At 31.2% G+C, this 16,683-nt stretch overlaps 1 protein-coding gene across 1 annotated transcript; it reads right to left on the bottom strand.

Annotated features, from left to right (window-relative positions):
* Positions 1-323: 323 nt before the first annotated feature.
* LOC132736524 (uncharacterized) lies at positions 324-11,784 on the bottom strand. Its single transcript, XM_060723666.1, has 2 exons — positions 10,475-11,784; positions 324-2,685 (listed from the first exon to the last, which is right to left on the bottom strand). Exons 1-2 carry the CDS (start codon positions 11,487-11,489, stop codon positions 929-931), a joined length of 2,772 nt encoding a protein of 923 aa, XP_060579649.1. The 5' UTR covers positions 11,490-11,784; the 3' UTR covers positions 324-928.
* Positions 11,785-16,683: the final 4,899 nt, after the last annotated feature.

Genomic DNA, 16,683 nt, shown 5'->3' with positions numbered 1-16,683 from the left:
AAATGGACACATTTGCGGCAAAATGTCAAGTTATTTGATTATTTTTACCTGTTCACAGACCATTTACATTTGGATGGGCATAATGTATCTTTAGATATGTCACTTTAGATATAGAAGACAGGGCTGATACTGTAAATCTTTGTCAGGCTTGCTCTAAGATCTGGTTTTACTTCAAATTCAACAGTAATTTGCCACAGACCATTTCTAATCTGTTGAGAATATTACACCATCTAACCTAGCACACAGTCATTACTAAATTAAATGATGTTAGTTCATGCTTGTAAATGAATGTCATCGTAAAATAGATGAATCTTCACACAAAAGAAATCATGACAGGATATTTTAATGACGTAATATATCTATTTATAAACATTTAAACAATCAAGCAATTGAGAATGATGTAAATGAATGATGATTTTTATACAAGACGGTGATATAATGGCAACATGAAAGCACACTGTCAGTTTGTGTACTGTATATGTAAACGATTTATTTTATTTTATAATCAAGAACATTGAACATTTGACAGATAATAAATAAATCAGTATCGCAACATCCGTATCAGCATTTCCAAATCACGCGGAAAATATTTGTATATGAATATATACCCGTAATGGAAATCGGCAATTTTCATGAAATTCTCTAAATTCTGTTTTAATTTTGTGGGTTTTCGGTATTTTCCACACGCTGTGCTAGTCAACTAGATTATAACATTTTATGAAATACTGATAAAACGTAATCTTACAGAAATAGCCGATGTTCATTGCAGGTAAACACATGTATTGAAACTTCACAGGATCTTTATTCTTATCATCATTTGCAAAATAAATTACGAGATCCTGGGATTGTTAAACCCGTTATGTATCACAAAATAAATTACTAACAATATGGTTAATCAAACTTAGGTTACATTGACAGAATGATGTGTTCAAGTTTTGCAGTTCCATGGCAGCCCATTTGTCATTTCGGAAACAGGGATAGGGTTTTCCATCCAAGTGATAATGTCACTTGCTGACACAATAAAAACATCTTTTAATGTAAGAATTTTTGAAATGAAATCCTGTATTCCTTTTATATTATTTATATAAGCGGGATGTGAAAACCAAACTTGACGAAGATGAATGCCAAATGGTGCTCTGTTAGTTTTATAGTTTGTCATAAAGTTGTCCCAGAGGAAATCGGTTGTGTCTTTACCAGTTGGGGGATTAAACATACATCCGTCTACATAGCTGCATTCAAACATTTTCTTATAGTCCATCAACGCAACGGAAGGAATTTCCCATAATCCCGGAAAACTCTTTGTTGGACATTCAGGAATCACACAATTTCCAGAGTACCCATAATCAAGCGTATAAGGCCAAGGTTTATGTTCGGATGGTTTTGGTAAATTTTCAGAAAGTGTTGCATCATATTTAAAGCCGTATTTTTGAAGAAGTCGGTATTGCTCGTTCCCTAATGACTTTAGTTCTGGTGTTTTCCATCCTGTTGAATTGATTCCATCTTTTCGTAAAGTGATCATTTGCGCCAACATTTCTTCCTCCATATGCTCGACAGTCTCGTAATGGTGTTCATGCAAGCCCTGCATTGCAATTTCAGCACCAAGCGTCGTTAATTGTTTAGCTATCTGAGGCATACTTCCTCTTTCGGAAGCAAAGAATGTCCCTTTTATATTACAACCGTTTGGATTTTTCTTCTTGATTACCATTTGTCTGTAACGTCTATACGCAGCTGCATTCATGCTTCCGTCTATGGTTAGATGTACCAATTGAGGCGTATCGGCAGCATTAAGGTTATTTGGAATGGAAGTACCCTGGCAATAGCATCCAGGAAGATGACAGTTGACATTTTGTTCACAGCTAGATGTGATATCATTTGCTGGTGTTTGTTTACCCCAGAACGACCACCAAGCTTGGTTATTTAGTACTGGTGAGTTTAATTCTTTTGACAAGTTAGGGAGAAAAGGTCGGACCGCAGGTGCGCTTGTGTCGACATGATGATGATGTGAGTGGTCATCATGATTATGGTGACTATGTGTCGAGGATTTGCTGGACATGAAGCTATGAGGTCTGATAATTGATTGTTGAATCCTTGCATGCGGTTGCTGACTTGGGGTTTTCGTTTGTTGAGGCGGTTTTGGTGTAGTTGTGGTGGTTGTAGTAGTCGTTGTTGTTGACGGCTTTGTTGTAGTTGATGGTTTTGTTGTAGTTGCTTGAGATGTTGTTGTAGTTGTTGTTTGTTTAGTGGTTGTTGTTGTTGTAGTTGTAGTTGTTGGAGGTGGTGGTTTTGGAGTTGTTGTTGTTGTGGTTGTTGTTTTTAGAGTTGTAGTTGTCTGAGGAGTTGTTGTTGTTCTTGTTGTTGTTGTTGGAGCAGTGGTCGTTGTCGATTGTGTGGTAGTTGGTCGGGGAGTTGTTGTTGTTGCCGTTGTTGTTGTTGTCGATTTTGTTGTCGTTGTGAATCTCCATTGATTCCATCGGGCGGTTATGTTGTTTCTCCAACGTCTCATGATCTCATTTCGCCAAGAAAGAGGTATAGCTGGCTGGCGACGAGGAACATTTGCAGGTGTTACTGGGGCAGACTGAACCCTATTTATCCCTTTAATGTTGCCACTAGTTTTAATCCCGCTGTTTAATGCACTTTCCACAGTGGTCTTCACAGTGGTCTTTGTTACATGTTGTCGTCTGTTTTCTGTAAAAATAACAGAAGTATGTTTTTGATTTCCTGTTACCTTATTTATAAATTATGCACAATTAGATCATTTTTGTTAAAAACCTAAGAGCCGTATTTTCGTAAATGAGCAAAATGAGCAAAAAGTTAAACGTATACCGTTGGAATAGGTACAATGATTTTTTAGAGTAAAATATCATTAGAAATGTTCATTTTGAAAGTTTATAATTACCGTCTATTTATTAATGCATGCACTGATGGCTTATTCAAGCTAAACTTTTATGGATGATAACGTCGAAGACTTGTTTTATCATGCATTTGATTTTTTTCTGCTTTATTTGTTTTTCAAATATTTTTATAGGAAAATGAAATGAAGAATAAAAATAACCACAAAAATGCCTACTTCTATGCCCTCGAAAATGTAACTTTCTTTTTACAATGGTATGAAAATAAAAAAGAATCTCTAAAAACTTTTCAAATAATTATTTAGTAATATATGAACGACCATTGCCTATATCTATCTATATATAAGTACATGTATAACTTTATCAAAATACTCAACATTGTGACAGAAATGAAAATTTAATACAATTTTGCAAAATTCTTTTTATTCCTTTTTGAAACTTCATCATAACTTTCCAAGTACGTTTTAATAATGTATCATTAGTGATAAGTTGTACGTGTTTTTTTCCGGAGGTCAAATGCTTGGTAGTTAACATTCGCAGAATAAGTCAAAACATATAAAAATAAATCATTATGTTCTCATTTAAATTACTATATGTCAAAGTCTATACAGTGTAGATATATCAGAGTCAGAACTATAAATGATTAAGCATTTCTATATCACGGAAATAAACATGTTTAGAATTCATTTAACACAATTTATCGCGATATTTTAACTTGCATTTATTTTGCATTTTAATTATAGTCAATGACAAATTACATCATTTGTCTTATATTACTAAAGCTGTCAATCTTTAAGTTTTAAACATTCTATAACTGTGAAAAGATATTTAAACATAAATAGCTCGTGTTTAATTTCACGTGACAATCTACGTATTTAAAAGACTCCTTTGTACGCAGGACCATGACGTCATAATGGAAAAATACAAATTGAAAAAAAAGGACACCATATTTCTGCAAAATTATTTTAAAGATTTAGATTTTGTTAAATTCTCTTTATTTTGTATGGGATTCGAACCTAAGGGATACCTTTAGGGCAGGTTTGATCGGCATATTACCTAATCTAAATCAACTGACTACAGAGATAAATACCAGTGATCGACAGGCCGTAAACAGCACTATAAATAGTTTTACCTGTTTAATAAGGGAAGTTGCAGACCCTCTTTTTTCAAGAACATATACAAATAAAATGCATGTTAAATTTTCAGATAGTCAGTCTTTAAAGGATGCTGATTGGTTTGACGCCGAATGCAGAAATTCAAAGAATATATATGTAGATGCCTTAAAGTCGTTTTATATATGTAAAACCCCAGCAAGTAGGGAATATTTGTGTCAATGTAAGAAAGAATATAAAAATTTAATCCGAAAGAAAAAGAAAACTTTTATGTCTAAAAAATATTCTGAAATTGAACGTTTAAGATTTTGTAAACCCAAACAGTTTTGGGGACAATTTAAAAAGAAAAAGGCTAATGTTTCTAAAGACATTACTATTGAAGAGTTTAAATTGTTTTTTGAAAATTTATCTAATGATAAATTCAGTTCCAACAATAATGAATGTAATGACTTTTGTAATGAGCACGATTTTAATTGTGATGATTGTACCTATGAAGAATTGAATTTACCTATCACATGTGAAGAAATTAAAAAAGCTGTAAAAACACTTAAGTCAAATAAAGCTGTAGGCTCAGACTGTCTTTTAAACGAATATTTTATTGAGTCTATTGATATTATTTGTTATCATTTGTGTGATATTTTTAATGCCATTTTAGACTCTGGGTTTTATCCAGACAAATGGACGGAGGGTATAATTGTGCCCGTATATAAAAAAGGCGATCCGAAATTAGTTAACAATTATAGGGGAATAACTTTAGTCAGCTGTATGTCCAAGCTTTTTACTTCTATATTACTAATAGAGTTGAATATTTTGTGATAAATATTCTGTTATTTCTGATTGCCAATTTGGCTTTAGAAAGGGGAGATCAACTGTTGATGGAATTTTTATTCTACATTCTTTAATACAACATTATTTAAATGATAATAAACGTTTATATGTAGGGTTTATTGATTTGAAATCTTGTTTTGATAGTATTTGTAGAAATTCATTATGGATGAAACTGTATAAATGTGGTGTACAAGGAAAAATATTACGAATCATTAAAATATGTATGACAAAGTAAAATCATGTGTAAGATGTTGTAACACATATTCAGATTTTTTCCAGTATGCTGTTGGCCTACGTCAAGGGGAGGTAACTTCGCCATTAATGTTCTCCCTATTCGTAGAAGACCTTGAATTATACTTACAAGATAACTTAAACTCAGGATTATTGATTGATGATATTGTTTTGATTTTATTGCTTTTTGCTGACGATATGGCCATTGTAGGTAAAACTCCTGAAGATTTACAATTTGTATTCATATTGTTTTAAATGGGGATTAGAGGTCAATACCATGAAAACTAAAATTGTTGTTTTTAGAAAAAGAGGGCGTATTTTTATCAACGAAAAATGGACGTATAACGTTCAGCCAATAGAAGTAGTAGATCACTTTAACTACCTAGGTACAGTGTTCAGCTATACAGGCAATTTTTCTCTTAACAATGAACATTTAACCGGTAAAGCTTTAAAAGCAATGAACACATTATTGATAAATTGTAAAGACATGGATTTAAAACCCAAATTATTATGTCAATTATTTGATTCTTTTGTAGGCTTAATCATATCATATGCATCAGAAGTATGGGGTTATAGCAAATCAAAAGATATTGAGCGTATTCACTTGAAATTTTGCAAAAGAATTTTAAATGTTAGAGCCAATACAAGCAACGTCAGTATATACGGCGAACTCGGTCGCTATCCATTGTATATAAATAGATATGTAAGAATAATTAAATTTTGGTGCAAATTGATAAATACTGACAACATAATTTTACGGAAAATATATGAATTAAGTTTATCTGATTGTTACAAAGGTAAAAAGAACTGGGTGTCAAATGTCAAAGAAATGCTAAATATGTATGGTTTATCCGAATACTTTTTTGAAAATAATATTGTAGATAGTAAATCATTTCCAAAATTATTTAAACAAAGAATTATTGATAATTATATACAAACATGGCATTCATCTTTAGAAAATAATTCTGTTTTAGAACTGTATAAAAATTGTAAAGACTTATTTTCATACGAAAACTACCTTAACATATTGCCTAAGAATCTTAGATTTTACATCACAAGAATTAGAATGTCTGCACATACACTAAGGGTACAAACGGGTAGATATGGGCAAAATAGAATCCCAAGGAGTGAAAGATATTGTTTATTTTGTAATACTATGGATTTGGAAGATGAATACCATTTTGTTTTGATATGCCCATGCTATGTAGACATAAGGAAAAAATATGTGAAACAATATTATTACAAAAGACCATCTATGTGTAAATTTATTGAGCTGATTTCTTCTAATAATAAAATTATACTAATGAATCTAGCTAAATATCTGAGAGAATCGATTAAAATCAGGAACACTTTTGTTAGTACTAACACTTAAATTCTATATTTGTTACAAATTTATACTCAAATTTCAATTGATTTGTTGTATCAAATATGTTTATACTCTGCTTAGGAAATTATATTACAAGTGATGATAATAACCTCTTAATTTTAATCCAGAATTGTTCATTCTCCAACTTTACATGGAATTCAATATTATATATTAAATCCTTTATTGTTTGTTAATATATAAAATAGAAACGTGACATATTTACAATGTGTGTATTTATATTGCAGTGATGATGTACTATGTACAAATCCTAAATAAAATTATGTTCTGTTCTGTTCTGTTCTGTTTGTAAAATTATTCTTGTAATTTATTTTGTTAAGTCTTTGCGGACTCTATTTATAAAGATATTAAAGTGTATCGAATGTATATCAGATAATATAAAGCTTCTAGTCAGCATACAGAATTTGGAAGTTGATAAGAATTTAGCGTCTCGGTTATATTGCAAATCAGGTGTTAAAATTCGATTCGGTTGCCTATGGTTACTACATATTTTTATTAAGATAGTATAAATGTTGTTTATTTTTATAATTGTATTATACGAAGACTGAATTTCCATTAATTAACACGATTTTTATATTTTCAAGGTCTTGCTTTTTTAGATTTCTTGTTTGTACAATTCGTTATGAGAATTCATATTTTTTTTCCCGATATATTCATACTAGGAATACATACAGACTGCCGTATTTATGTTGAATTTAATCCTTTTTTTTATTTGAAATTTAGCAAATTAACATAAATTCCTGTTTTATTATGATAAATAAAACGTCAGAAATTAAATTATCAAATCTTAAATGTTAACTGTATGCTCGTCTGTGAAGTGAGTAGAGGCAATTATTTAGTTACTTTTATTTACGTTATATAATTTATGCATAAAGCATCTGATAAAATATGGTAACATATAGTCGTTAAATACGTAAACGTATTGGCGCCCGTCAAAAATAATGGAGATATTTATACAAATACGGTGACAATATGTTTAATATTCAAATATCATGTCAACAAATACGAAAATAAGTCAATCTATTTTTGTCTGCCTTTATCAGTCCAGATCCGTTACATTATGTTTAATCTTATTACATGTATACTTTCTCTACACGTACAAAATATGCGTTAAAATCTGAAATGTATCATTAAACATTTTTCAAAAACTGTTCTGATTTTGTTCTTTATTTATTACTACTGTTTTCACTATTGTGGCTGATTTGGTACATTTTGTGCGTTGCGTTGTCGATAGCGACAACACAACCTATATCGCTATCGCCTTTTCGTCTTGTCGTCTTGTCGCTAGCGAAACGCGCCAAACGGCACGTTGTCGCACTGTTGTCTTGTCGTCCTGTCTCTAGCGAAGCACGCCAAACGGCGCGTTGTCGTGCGGCGCGTTGTCGCCCTGTTGCTTGGAACAATAGCCAATTCTTCGGTTTGAGCTGAGAGATAATGTGACATCGCGACAACACGCCGCACGACAACGTACGCGCCGTTTGGCGTGCATCGTTAGCGACAAGACGAAAGTCCGACAACGCACCGTTTGGCGCTTTGTCGTCCTGTCGCTAGCGGCAACACGACGCACAAAAGTGTTCCTTGTCTGCCACAATATTTCACAGACATAAAAAAATTTGCTTAATTATTTTTTTCGTCAGAGAAGCTATACTTTCGCTCAAATTATATTCAAAATACATTTCGATCATTTCCGTTGTTACCAGATTTTGCTTAAAAATGACTCAAAAAGTCTAAAGTTATGTAGTAAATTTATTCTTATTTCCTATATAAACATGTAATATAATTTATGCCGTCTATATTTGGCATATAATTATAAACAAAAATGAATTTATTTGATTCAAGAATAATATATCTTTATATAAACTTCATAAGAAAATCATAAATCATCACTTTCAGTCAACAAAATGTAACATTAGCTGACAATAGCAAAATGTCAATTCAGCTGTGGTTTAATTAAATGCGATGTGTAGAGTTAATTAATACTGTACTGGTTTGTTAAACAAGACTTGTGGCGACTTGTCACAATATGGTTGCAAAGGTCGCGGAAATCGGAATAATTTTCGTCTATATTTTGACCGCAGCAACAGATATCTATTGTGCACATGCTTGAAATTGACATATATGCAAGTCTTTAGTTTGAATATTTTTCATGATTTACTTAATATGCGTCCCTATAAAAATGGCCATTCAGTGCAGTTTTTTAAACTAATTTTTTCCTGCCTAATTTCAAATTTACGACATGCATTTTGTCCTTGCTAACAATCAATTATATTGGATGATGTTGTGTTTGTATTTTTTTCTTGATTGTGGTTGACAGATGATTAGTGCACATAAATTTGACTGTAAACAAAGACATTATTGCTAAACATGTGTTAACTTGAGAAAATATTGTATTCGCTGATTTATGGTGGTTTTTTTGTTGCAGTCGTGCGTAAATAGAATATATACAAATCAGCCTTTGTAAAAAGTTTTGGAAAATTAAGCTCGAAAAGTTGTGGGATTTTAGCATTCTGTCACTGTATATGGCATTAATTCAAATTCTGATAAAGTTTAAGAATGTGGTTATTTTGTGGTGCATGTTTTAATGTTACATGCATCTCTTGAAGGTTAACTTATATTAAAACATCCAAAATTGGCCTTGATAAGCTTTGTTATAATTGCATTTTACATAAAAAGAACTAAATACACGCACTTTTGTTATTTAATGAATTTGCGATACCACTCTGCGTATGTGTCACTTGAAACGAATGTGAAGTCTTTTCTTTCTGTTTTAAATATTTCGTAGAATTCGTTCACATAACAATTCTTTACAATATTATTTACATGAAACCTGTAGAATATATTCATTTTATTGGCCATTTCGTTTGATGATCTTATATTCAAATTTCCCCATTGACTTTCTCATCTTGTCAATGATATGCTTTAACAATTCTTTCTAAGAAATATCAAACACGCACAATGTCATTGTCGACAACTAATTGCACGATAGTGTGGTTGTTTTTATGTACGCTTGACATTTAATAAATTGTTTAATGTTTTACGTAAGAATTAATGACAAAAACTATCACCTTTACATTTATAAAAGTTATATTTTCTAAGCTTTTCTTACTGTTAAATTATCATTATTTTCGCATTGGACATATTATGCCCTTATATGTATTTGAAAGATTTAATGTTTAAGCCAAAGTATTACTTTTTCAAATTATTTTCACACTTATTTAAAATCTTAAAATACACTAAGGAAAAAGTAATATTGTTATGATGCAATCAATTGTTTCTGAATTTAGTTTTTTATTCTAAAAATTCTAAATATACTTATTCTTTTATGAAAACAAAAAGGAACAAACGCTAATAAACGAATTTATACCAGTTTTATTTCAATATTTTTCATAAGGGGCATATCTTTATTCATCATAGTTTTAAGTCGATCCGTACTTAACACGTTTGCTCATTTACAAAGATGGCAATGTTGTCACAAATGATATATACAAAATATATCACGAGACTCATCTATATTTTATAATTCATTGTTTGTCTATTATTTGAATATTTCAGTATTATGGACTATGGCTTTTTTACTTCTTTGTTTTAATTGAATCAAAATAAATGACGTATAAAAATAAAGTCGCCAATCAATTTTGAAAACCGATGAAACATTAAAGACATGGCCTTTATAAAATATACCATTTACATGCGAGGAGGAACAGTAATAATGTACAATGTAAATATGCTGTTCGAAATGTCTTAAATAAAATAGATGAAATTGAGAAATATTTTATTGTGACTTCTATACGAGTCCTATTCATGAATATTCTCGGAAAGGACATGAAAAGGAAAAGTGTAGAAAAACTAATGTTTCTATCGTGTTTTGCTTGCAGCAAGTTGTTCGAATCCATTTTATAACTTTTAATTGGATTCGCCCTCAAAATTTTACATTATTTTTTTATCTCATCTATAATCTATGTCTTATAACAGACAATGTAACTCTTAACATATAAATCTGAAAAACGTTTTAAGATAAATCTTTTTATTATTAAAGTTTATGAAACAGCATGATAAAAGATATTACTTACCCGAAGATTTTTTGGATTCTGGACAGCCCCAAGGTTCGAAGTTGCGGATATTTGAGACCGGGGTAGGATTTTTCATCCAATCAAGCATCTGTTTGACTGTCACTACGTAAACATCGTCTAATTTCTGAAGTTCATCTAGAAATCTCATCATTGCCTTGAGATTATAGCGCGTGTAGAACCAAGCTGCATGCATGTTCAAACCAAATGGTGTGCGAGTTGTGTTGTAATAAGACATAAAGTTTTTCCATAAAAAGTCAAATGCTTCTTGCTCATTTGATGCCCTTACTGCGCATCCGTCAACAAAAGAACATGGATATTGGTTTTTATGGTCCATTAAACTAACGACGGGAACTGCCCAAAAGTTCTTTACCCGAGCACTTCTACCGGTTGGACATGGTCTGATGCCACATTTGTACGGCCAGGCTCTGTCCATTGTGAATGGCCAAGGTTTAGGGATATCTCTACTCGTCCTTGAATATGTTAAAGATATATCATATTCGTATCCAAGTTCTTTAAGTATTGAAGGCTGATTGTCACCTGCAGTTTTAAGAAACGGTGAACGCCAACCAACAATGTCTTCTGCGCGCACGCCAGCCAATTTCATTAAGTTTTCCTTTTGCGCTTTTGCTTCTTTTCTTAATATTTCATCATTGTCAATTGCTGTATGTGTGACACTATGAACAGCTATTTCCATTCCATTCTTGTAGAAATTTTTAACTCTCTTATAGTCCGTGTATTGATGTGATACGAAAAGCGTCATTTTCATAGTACAACCGTTAGGATTCTTTCTTTTCTTTGTGAACAAGCGATTGTACAAAGAGGACATGACAACGTTGACGGCATCGTCGAAGCCGAAGTAGACAATCTGCGGAATATCTTGTCTATCCATAGGGTAACTCATCCTAGAACAGGAGCAATCCGGAGGTGTACAGTCTGCCCGACAAGTCTGTGATTCAACGTTGCCAATCAAAACAGCGGTTACAAAGATACTTACAATAAGAGCAATATACTCCATTTCTTTTCAATTTATATCAAAGAGCTATATAAATCTAATAAACTTCTAACACTCAAGTTCGGTTTAACTAGTTTTAAGTTCTTTTTCGGTTATGATATTTTAGCACTTGTATTGTTGATTTAATGTTATAGCTCGCGAGCAGTGTCAGTTGTTATTTGTGCATATGCGCCGGTTTAGAGTTTATATATCGAAACGTGCACCTTATCAAAACCGCAGGGTCAAGAATGTTTTAGAAACCCAAATTTTTATGCAAAGTGACTCGTCTGGTGAACGCTCACGTTTGCAATGACGCTTTATGACTGGGAAATAATGATGATCTTATACTTATATACAAATTTGTATCGAAATTTAGCCGTAGGCGGATTTTGAAAATTTAATTGTATACATTCGTTAAATACGTACAGGAATAGATAACAAATGGTTAAAAGTTATCAATCATATGCTAAGCATGACCGGTTAGCTTAACCTTGCACCTGTGAAACCATTAGTAGTATCTTGTCATGTTGAGAAAACCTTTATTTTGATCTATAAAAAATTGGTCACCGAAGTTCTCATAGAAAACTTAGGTCATTGTTATAATGATTTCTTTCATCTTAATAAATCATTTAAGTCAGAATGTATTTATTTGGAAATTTAAAGGGAAGGTTTTAAGTTTAGAGCTTTTAGTTTAGGAAATACATATAAACACAACTTGAATGAGTCAATGACATGAAGGGTATTGATAAGTCATTATTTGTGACTTTTCAAAAGAAGAATCGTATTCACACGTGGTTAATGGTAAAATATTTCATGATTGAACTTTTGTCTATGCACGGCAAAGATAAATTATTCCCATTATTGAAAGTCAGTGCTAGTTTATGATTGGTCTATATGTTGATTACCTATATAGTTGGAATTAGCTGGTTGGAGAAATATTAAAGAAAGTTGCTTCCACAGAATGATTTTCATACGACTGCTTCATTGTTATTGTTGTTTTTTTTTGTTTCTTGTGAGGTTATGAGGAAAATGTCCTGACATTTTGGTATGATGTGAAACAAACTTGCTATATCACACTATATTTATCTATTGTTTATTCTGATAAATTTTTGAACTATGCCTTGGGATCTTCTAAAATATTATTGACAATTATATTTTGTAAAAATGTGTTTCGTTAAATGAAAATTGTTTTTTGAAAAAAGTTTTTTTTCTTTTAGTGTAAAAAATTGCTTATGTGATTGCGCAAGTAAATTAAAGGTGTAAACCAATCAATTTCCTGGTATTGAATTAATTATTCATTAGATGAGTATCAGACAACGTTTTAATTGCAAAATTGATCATTTAATAGGTTAAAGTTCACATATCCGCATAATAGAGTTTCTTTTGAGTCCTTTATTTTCAATTAATCACTTTATGAATTTACATTCTGTCTAAAATATGTTTGATTTTTTAAAATGAAATATTCAGATCATGGCGCCTAAATCGTCGCATTGTTTGTGTGAACTGAAGTTTAGGGATCAAGATTTATTTGTTTATGTTTACAAACAACTTTGTGCAGAAATCTAAAGTGCCTTTTAAAGAAAAAAATATTTTATTGGTTTCTTAAGCGGTGATATAAGATGGGAGAAATTTCCTTGTTTTTGTGATGTGAACGTACGAACATATAGTTCTGTTTATTTATAGTTTTAATTAAAATCGTAATGATTTATATATTCTGTAATGTACACTGAAAAAGTTTATTTTGTTTCACAATATGTTCAAATAATTAATTGTAAACACTAGTAAAATATTAATAAGATATTTAAATGTCAAAGTGGATAAAGTCATCTTTGATTGTTTTATATTTTATCAAGTGCAATCAATGACGTCACGTCAATACGTTTGTCCAATCACGCATTTTAATTGTGCATAGGTTATACGTAAAGGGGAGTTAAAACAGCATTATGTACATAATGATTTTTTTCTTTTAGTGACAATTTTCCCGGATTGTGTCAGAAAAGAAATGACGTTGTTTAAGGTGTACGCTTACGTATACCATGAGTAAGGACCAACCATGGATAACAGCCCCAAAATATATTGTTTTCTCTTTAGGTGATTTTGAAAGTTCTGAAAATACTGTAATAAACTTACGAAAAAGGTTGCACATGCATTCGTAAGGCACACGTTTGGAATCGAGATGTCAAAAATTCGAGACATGTCCTAAGCAGTCGTTATTTTCTTGCGCAGATGAACCGATGTATAATGATAACTCAGACAAACAGTTCAACCCCCAACGCCGCAATGGGTGCTGCGATAAGTCGAGTGTGAAGTCTTCCCTGCAAATAGAAGCCAAGAAATAAAAAAAAGTTGCATACCACATTAAAGTTTGGGTACCACCTCAAGTTTGTGTACCACCTCAAATATTTTCAAATTCCATTGCCCTTACCCGTAGACCAGAGGGGGTAATTCTATGAAGCATCTTGACAGAATAATGTCCCTTTTTTACTTAGAAATTATGTTAAAGTTTGTGTACCATCTCTGATATTTTCATTTTAATTTGAATTTAAAGACTTAAGTCTCTTTGTTCAAACTGTAAAAAAATAACAGAAATAAGATATGGAATTACTTGTTATAATATATCGTGATCAAGAATAAAAGGAAAAACATAATCGAAGTAAAAAAAAAACAAGATTTTATAAACATACGTATAAGTTATATGCCCTTAAAATGACCTCAAAATAAGTAACAAATACCCAAATTTCTTTCTCTTAAAATGTTTTGATCAACAAAAAAGTATATCAACAAATGTGCCCAAAGCTTTTAAACTATAGAAACACGTTAAATTTATAGGCATTTTCTTAAATTCAAAAATGGTTCCTTAAAACATTTCAACAAATGTTTTATAACGTTAAGAGAACTGGAAAAAGTGCACAATAATATCAGTTTTATTTTAAGCTGTACAGATACTGTTATTTTTAAGAATACTTTTCAGATCTTTATTACATATACAAAATGTACGTTTAATGTGTATCATAACGTTTGTTTTTGTCTTTTTTGTATTAACGGTATTTTATTGGAGTATTATCTGAAGCAATTAAAATTAAATTTATGAGTAAAACTTTTTTCACGGTTGTGAAATGAATGTGTTTAAACCACAAATTAAAAAAATAAATATTTGAATTAACGTCAACATGATCACGACCATAACTTGCGGAGAAAAATAAAGAAATAAAATGTCTTCAGAAGTGACATGTGATATTTTAATCTTTAAGAATGACACACCTCTTCTTTGCTGTTATTGTTATATACGTTTGTTCCCCCTAACTTTCATCACTTACTTATAGGAAATATGCTTAAAACAGTCTAAATATAGTAACCACATGCAACGTTTTCCTCATACCTTCATCTGATTGATTCTTATGTTTACAATAAGGTATTCTTTTTTATGTTTAATGTTCAGAACAACAAACCATGTTCATGTATTAATGAGCAATAGATTATTGGCAATAAAAAAGAATGGAATCTTTATCAAGCTGTCTTGATATTATGGACCGCAAATAATTTCTTCCGTGTCTAACTATTGTGTGTGGTATGTCTTTATAAAATCAGGTGGTAAATGAAATGATTGTCAGGTTGAGGTTTTTAGTGGCATAAAGAAAAACAAGACAAAGCAAAAACAATGCACACTAGCTCTTCGGAAAAAGCAAAGCATAACAATATTTTCGTGGCTCGTGTGTCAAAATTAATGTCAGATGTATATTAGAATCACAAATCAAATAGGTATTAAAATTCAATATTTGGAAGCGATAAATCGCCTTCTTGCGTCGCCGTTTTCTTCTTGCATATCCCCTCAACAACAAATATCGATAATAATATACATTTTCTAGATCGGTGCCATTTAACTAGACGTGAACAAACACATTTAAATTCAAAATAAGTACAAAGAAATCGTCAGTTTGAACAAAATATGACTTTGAGCGTAACATTACAAATACTAAAACTAATTTTCGACTTTTTATAAAATTGCTGCGATATTTACTATAGTTGTTTCTAAATGGCCTGATCCTTTGCCTAGTCAGAATATAAATTGTAGCAATTGCTTCCCCCGAACAGTATGGTAGTGTAGCCTGACAAAGTCACTAGGACTGTAGCCTAGATATATGTTTAATGTTTTCCATATTTGCATTACCAACCTATTTAAAGAAACTTTAGATCAATTTAACGGTGCAAATTTACTGGATTTAAAACCATTTTAGAAGAGAAATTAAAAAAGTATGAATAAGAAAAGAAAAGAAAATACTCATATAACAGTACTAGTTCTGCATGTTTTGCAAAGTAGAAGTAACATACCCGTGGCCATGAATAAGAAATTACCCCCGCCCCCAACCACCTCCTCCCCCAAAATAAAATATTGATTGAGTGTTATTTTATCTATTGCATCCTTTAAAATCACATGCTGACACAATTTAGTAAGCTTTAATTTATTGTATCAGGTATTGACATGTGTTTTCGGCATTGCTTTCGAGAATTATAAACAAATATCACTAAATAGCCAAATATATACATTTTTGTACTATTTTTATAACGTTACAATTGAAAAGTATAAATAATCAAATATAACTTATTAATTAGAGATGCAAGCGTTCATTTATTGGTTTCTGGCAATGCAAACACTTTAGGTAGTGCCCTTGTTGCAGTCTCAAACTTGATCGCATATTCTTTTTTAGACATTACTATATTCTGATGCTACTATATATGCAATTGTGTCATTTTAACACAATTAACTAAACTCTGGAAACAAAGTGATCCCTCAAAGTAACCATTTAGTTCCAATTCAATAAAAGTAAATCACATTATAAGACTAACAAATTTCAAGGACCTTTTCCATAAACAAATGATATATATGTATAGGCGATAATTTGTCATTTTAAATTGTTGCAAACCTAATAATAGAAATAAATGATAAGAACGGAACAAATTTAGACATTAATGATCTTGAAAAAATGAGCACAATATGCACATCAAACGCCACAAACGTTTTAAATTCTCACTAACCATTTGCTCCAGGCACGTGTTAAGATATATTTAATCAATAAAAGTCAACTTGCTGAACAAGCTACAAATCAAACTTTAAATAAAGAAACTATTGTTTTCGTTAAATTCTCTAATAACTTTAGTTTTCTAAGCATTAAGACGTATTATATGAATTATATTTGTGTGATCAATTCCTTAACGTGTA

This window comes from Ruditapes philippinarum, unplaced genomic scaffold (genome assembly GCF_026571515.1).
Source record: "Ruditapes philippinarum isolate M1 unplaced genomic scaffold, ASM2657151v2 ctg625_1_1_1_1, whole genome shotgun sequence".
In the NCBI taxonomy this organism is placed as follows: domain Eukaryota; kingdom Metazoa; phylum Mollusca; class Bivalvia; order Venerida; family Veneridae; genus Ruditapes; species Ruditapes philippinarum.
This window is presented reverse-complemented; position numbering and strand designations above follow the sequence as displayed.

Excerpts from the sequence above, each read along its gene's own strand:
- LOC132736524 (XM_060723666.1), bottom strand. The coding sequence starts at position 11,489 with ATGGAGTATATTGCTCTTATTGTAAGTATCTTTGTAACCGCTGTTTTG. Across the intron at positions 2,686-10,474 it reads AGAATCCAAAAAATCTTCGG|AAAACAGACGACAACATGTA; the intron begins GTAAGTAATATC and ends TTATTTTTACAG.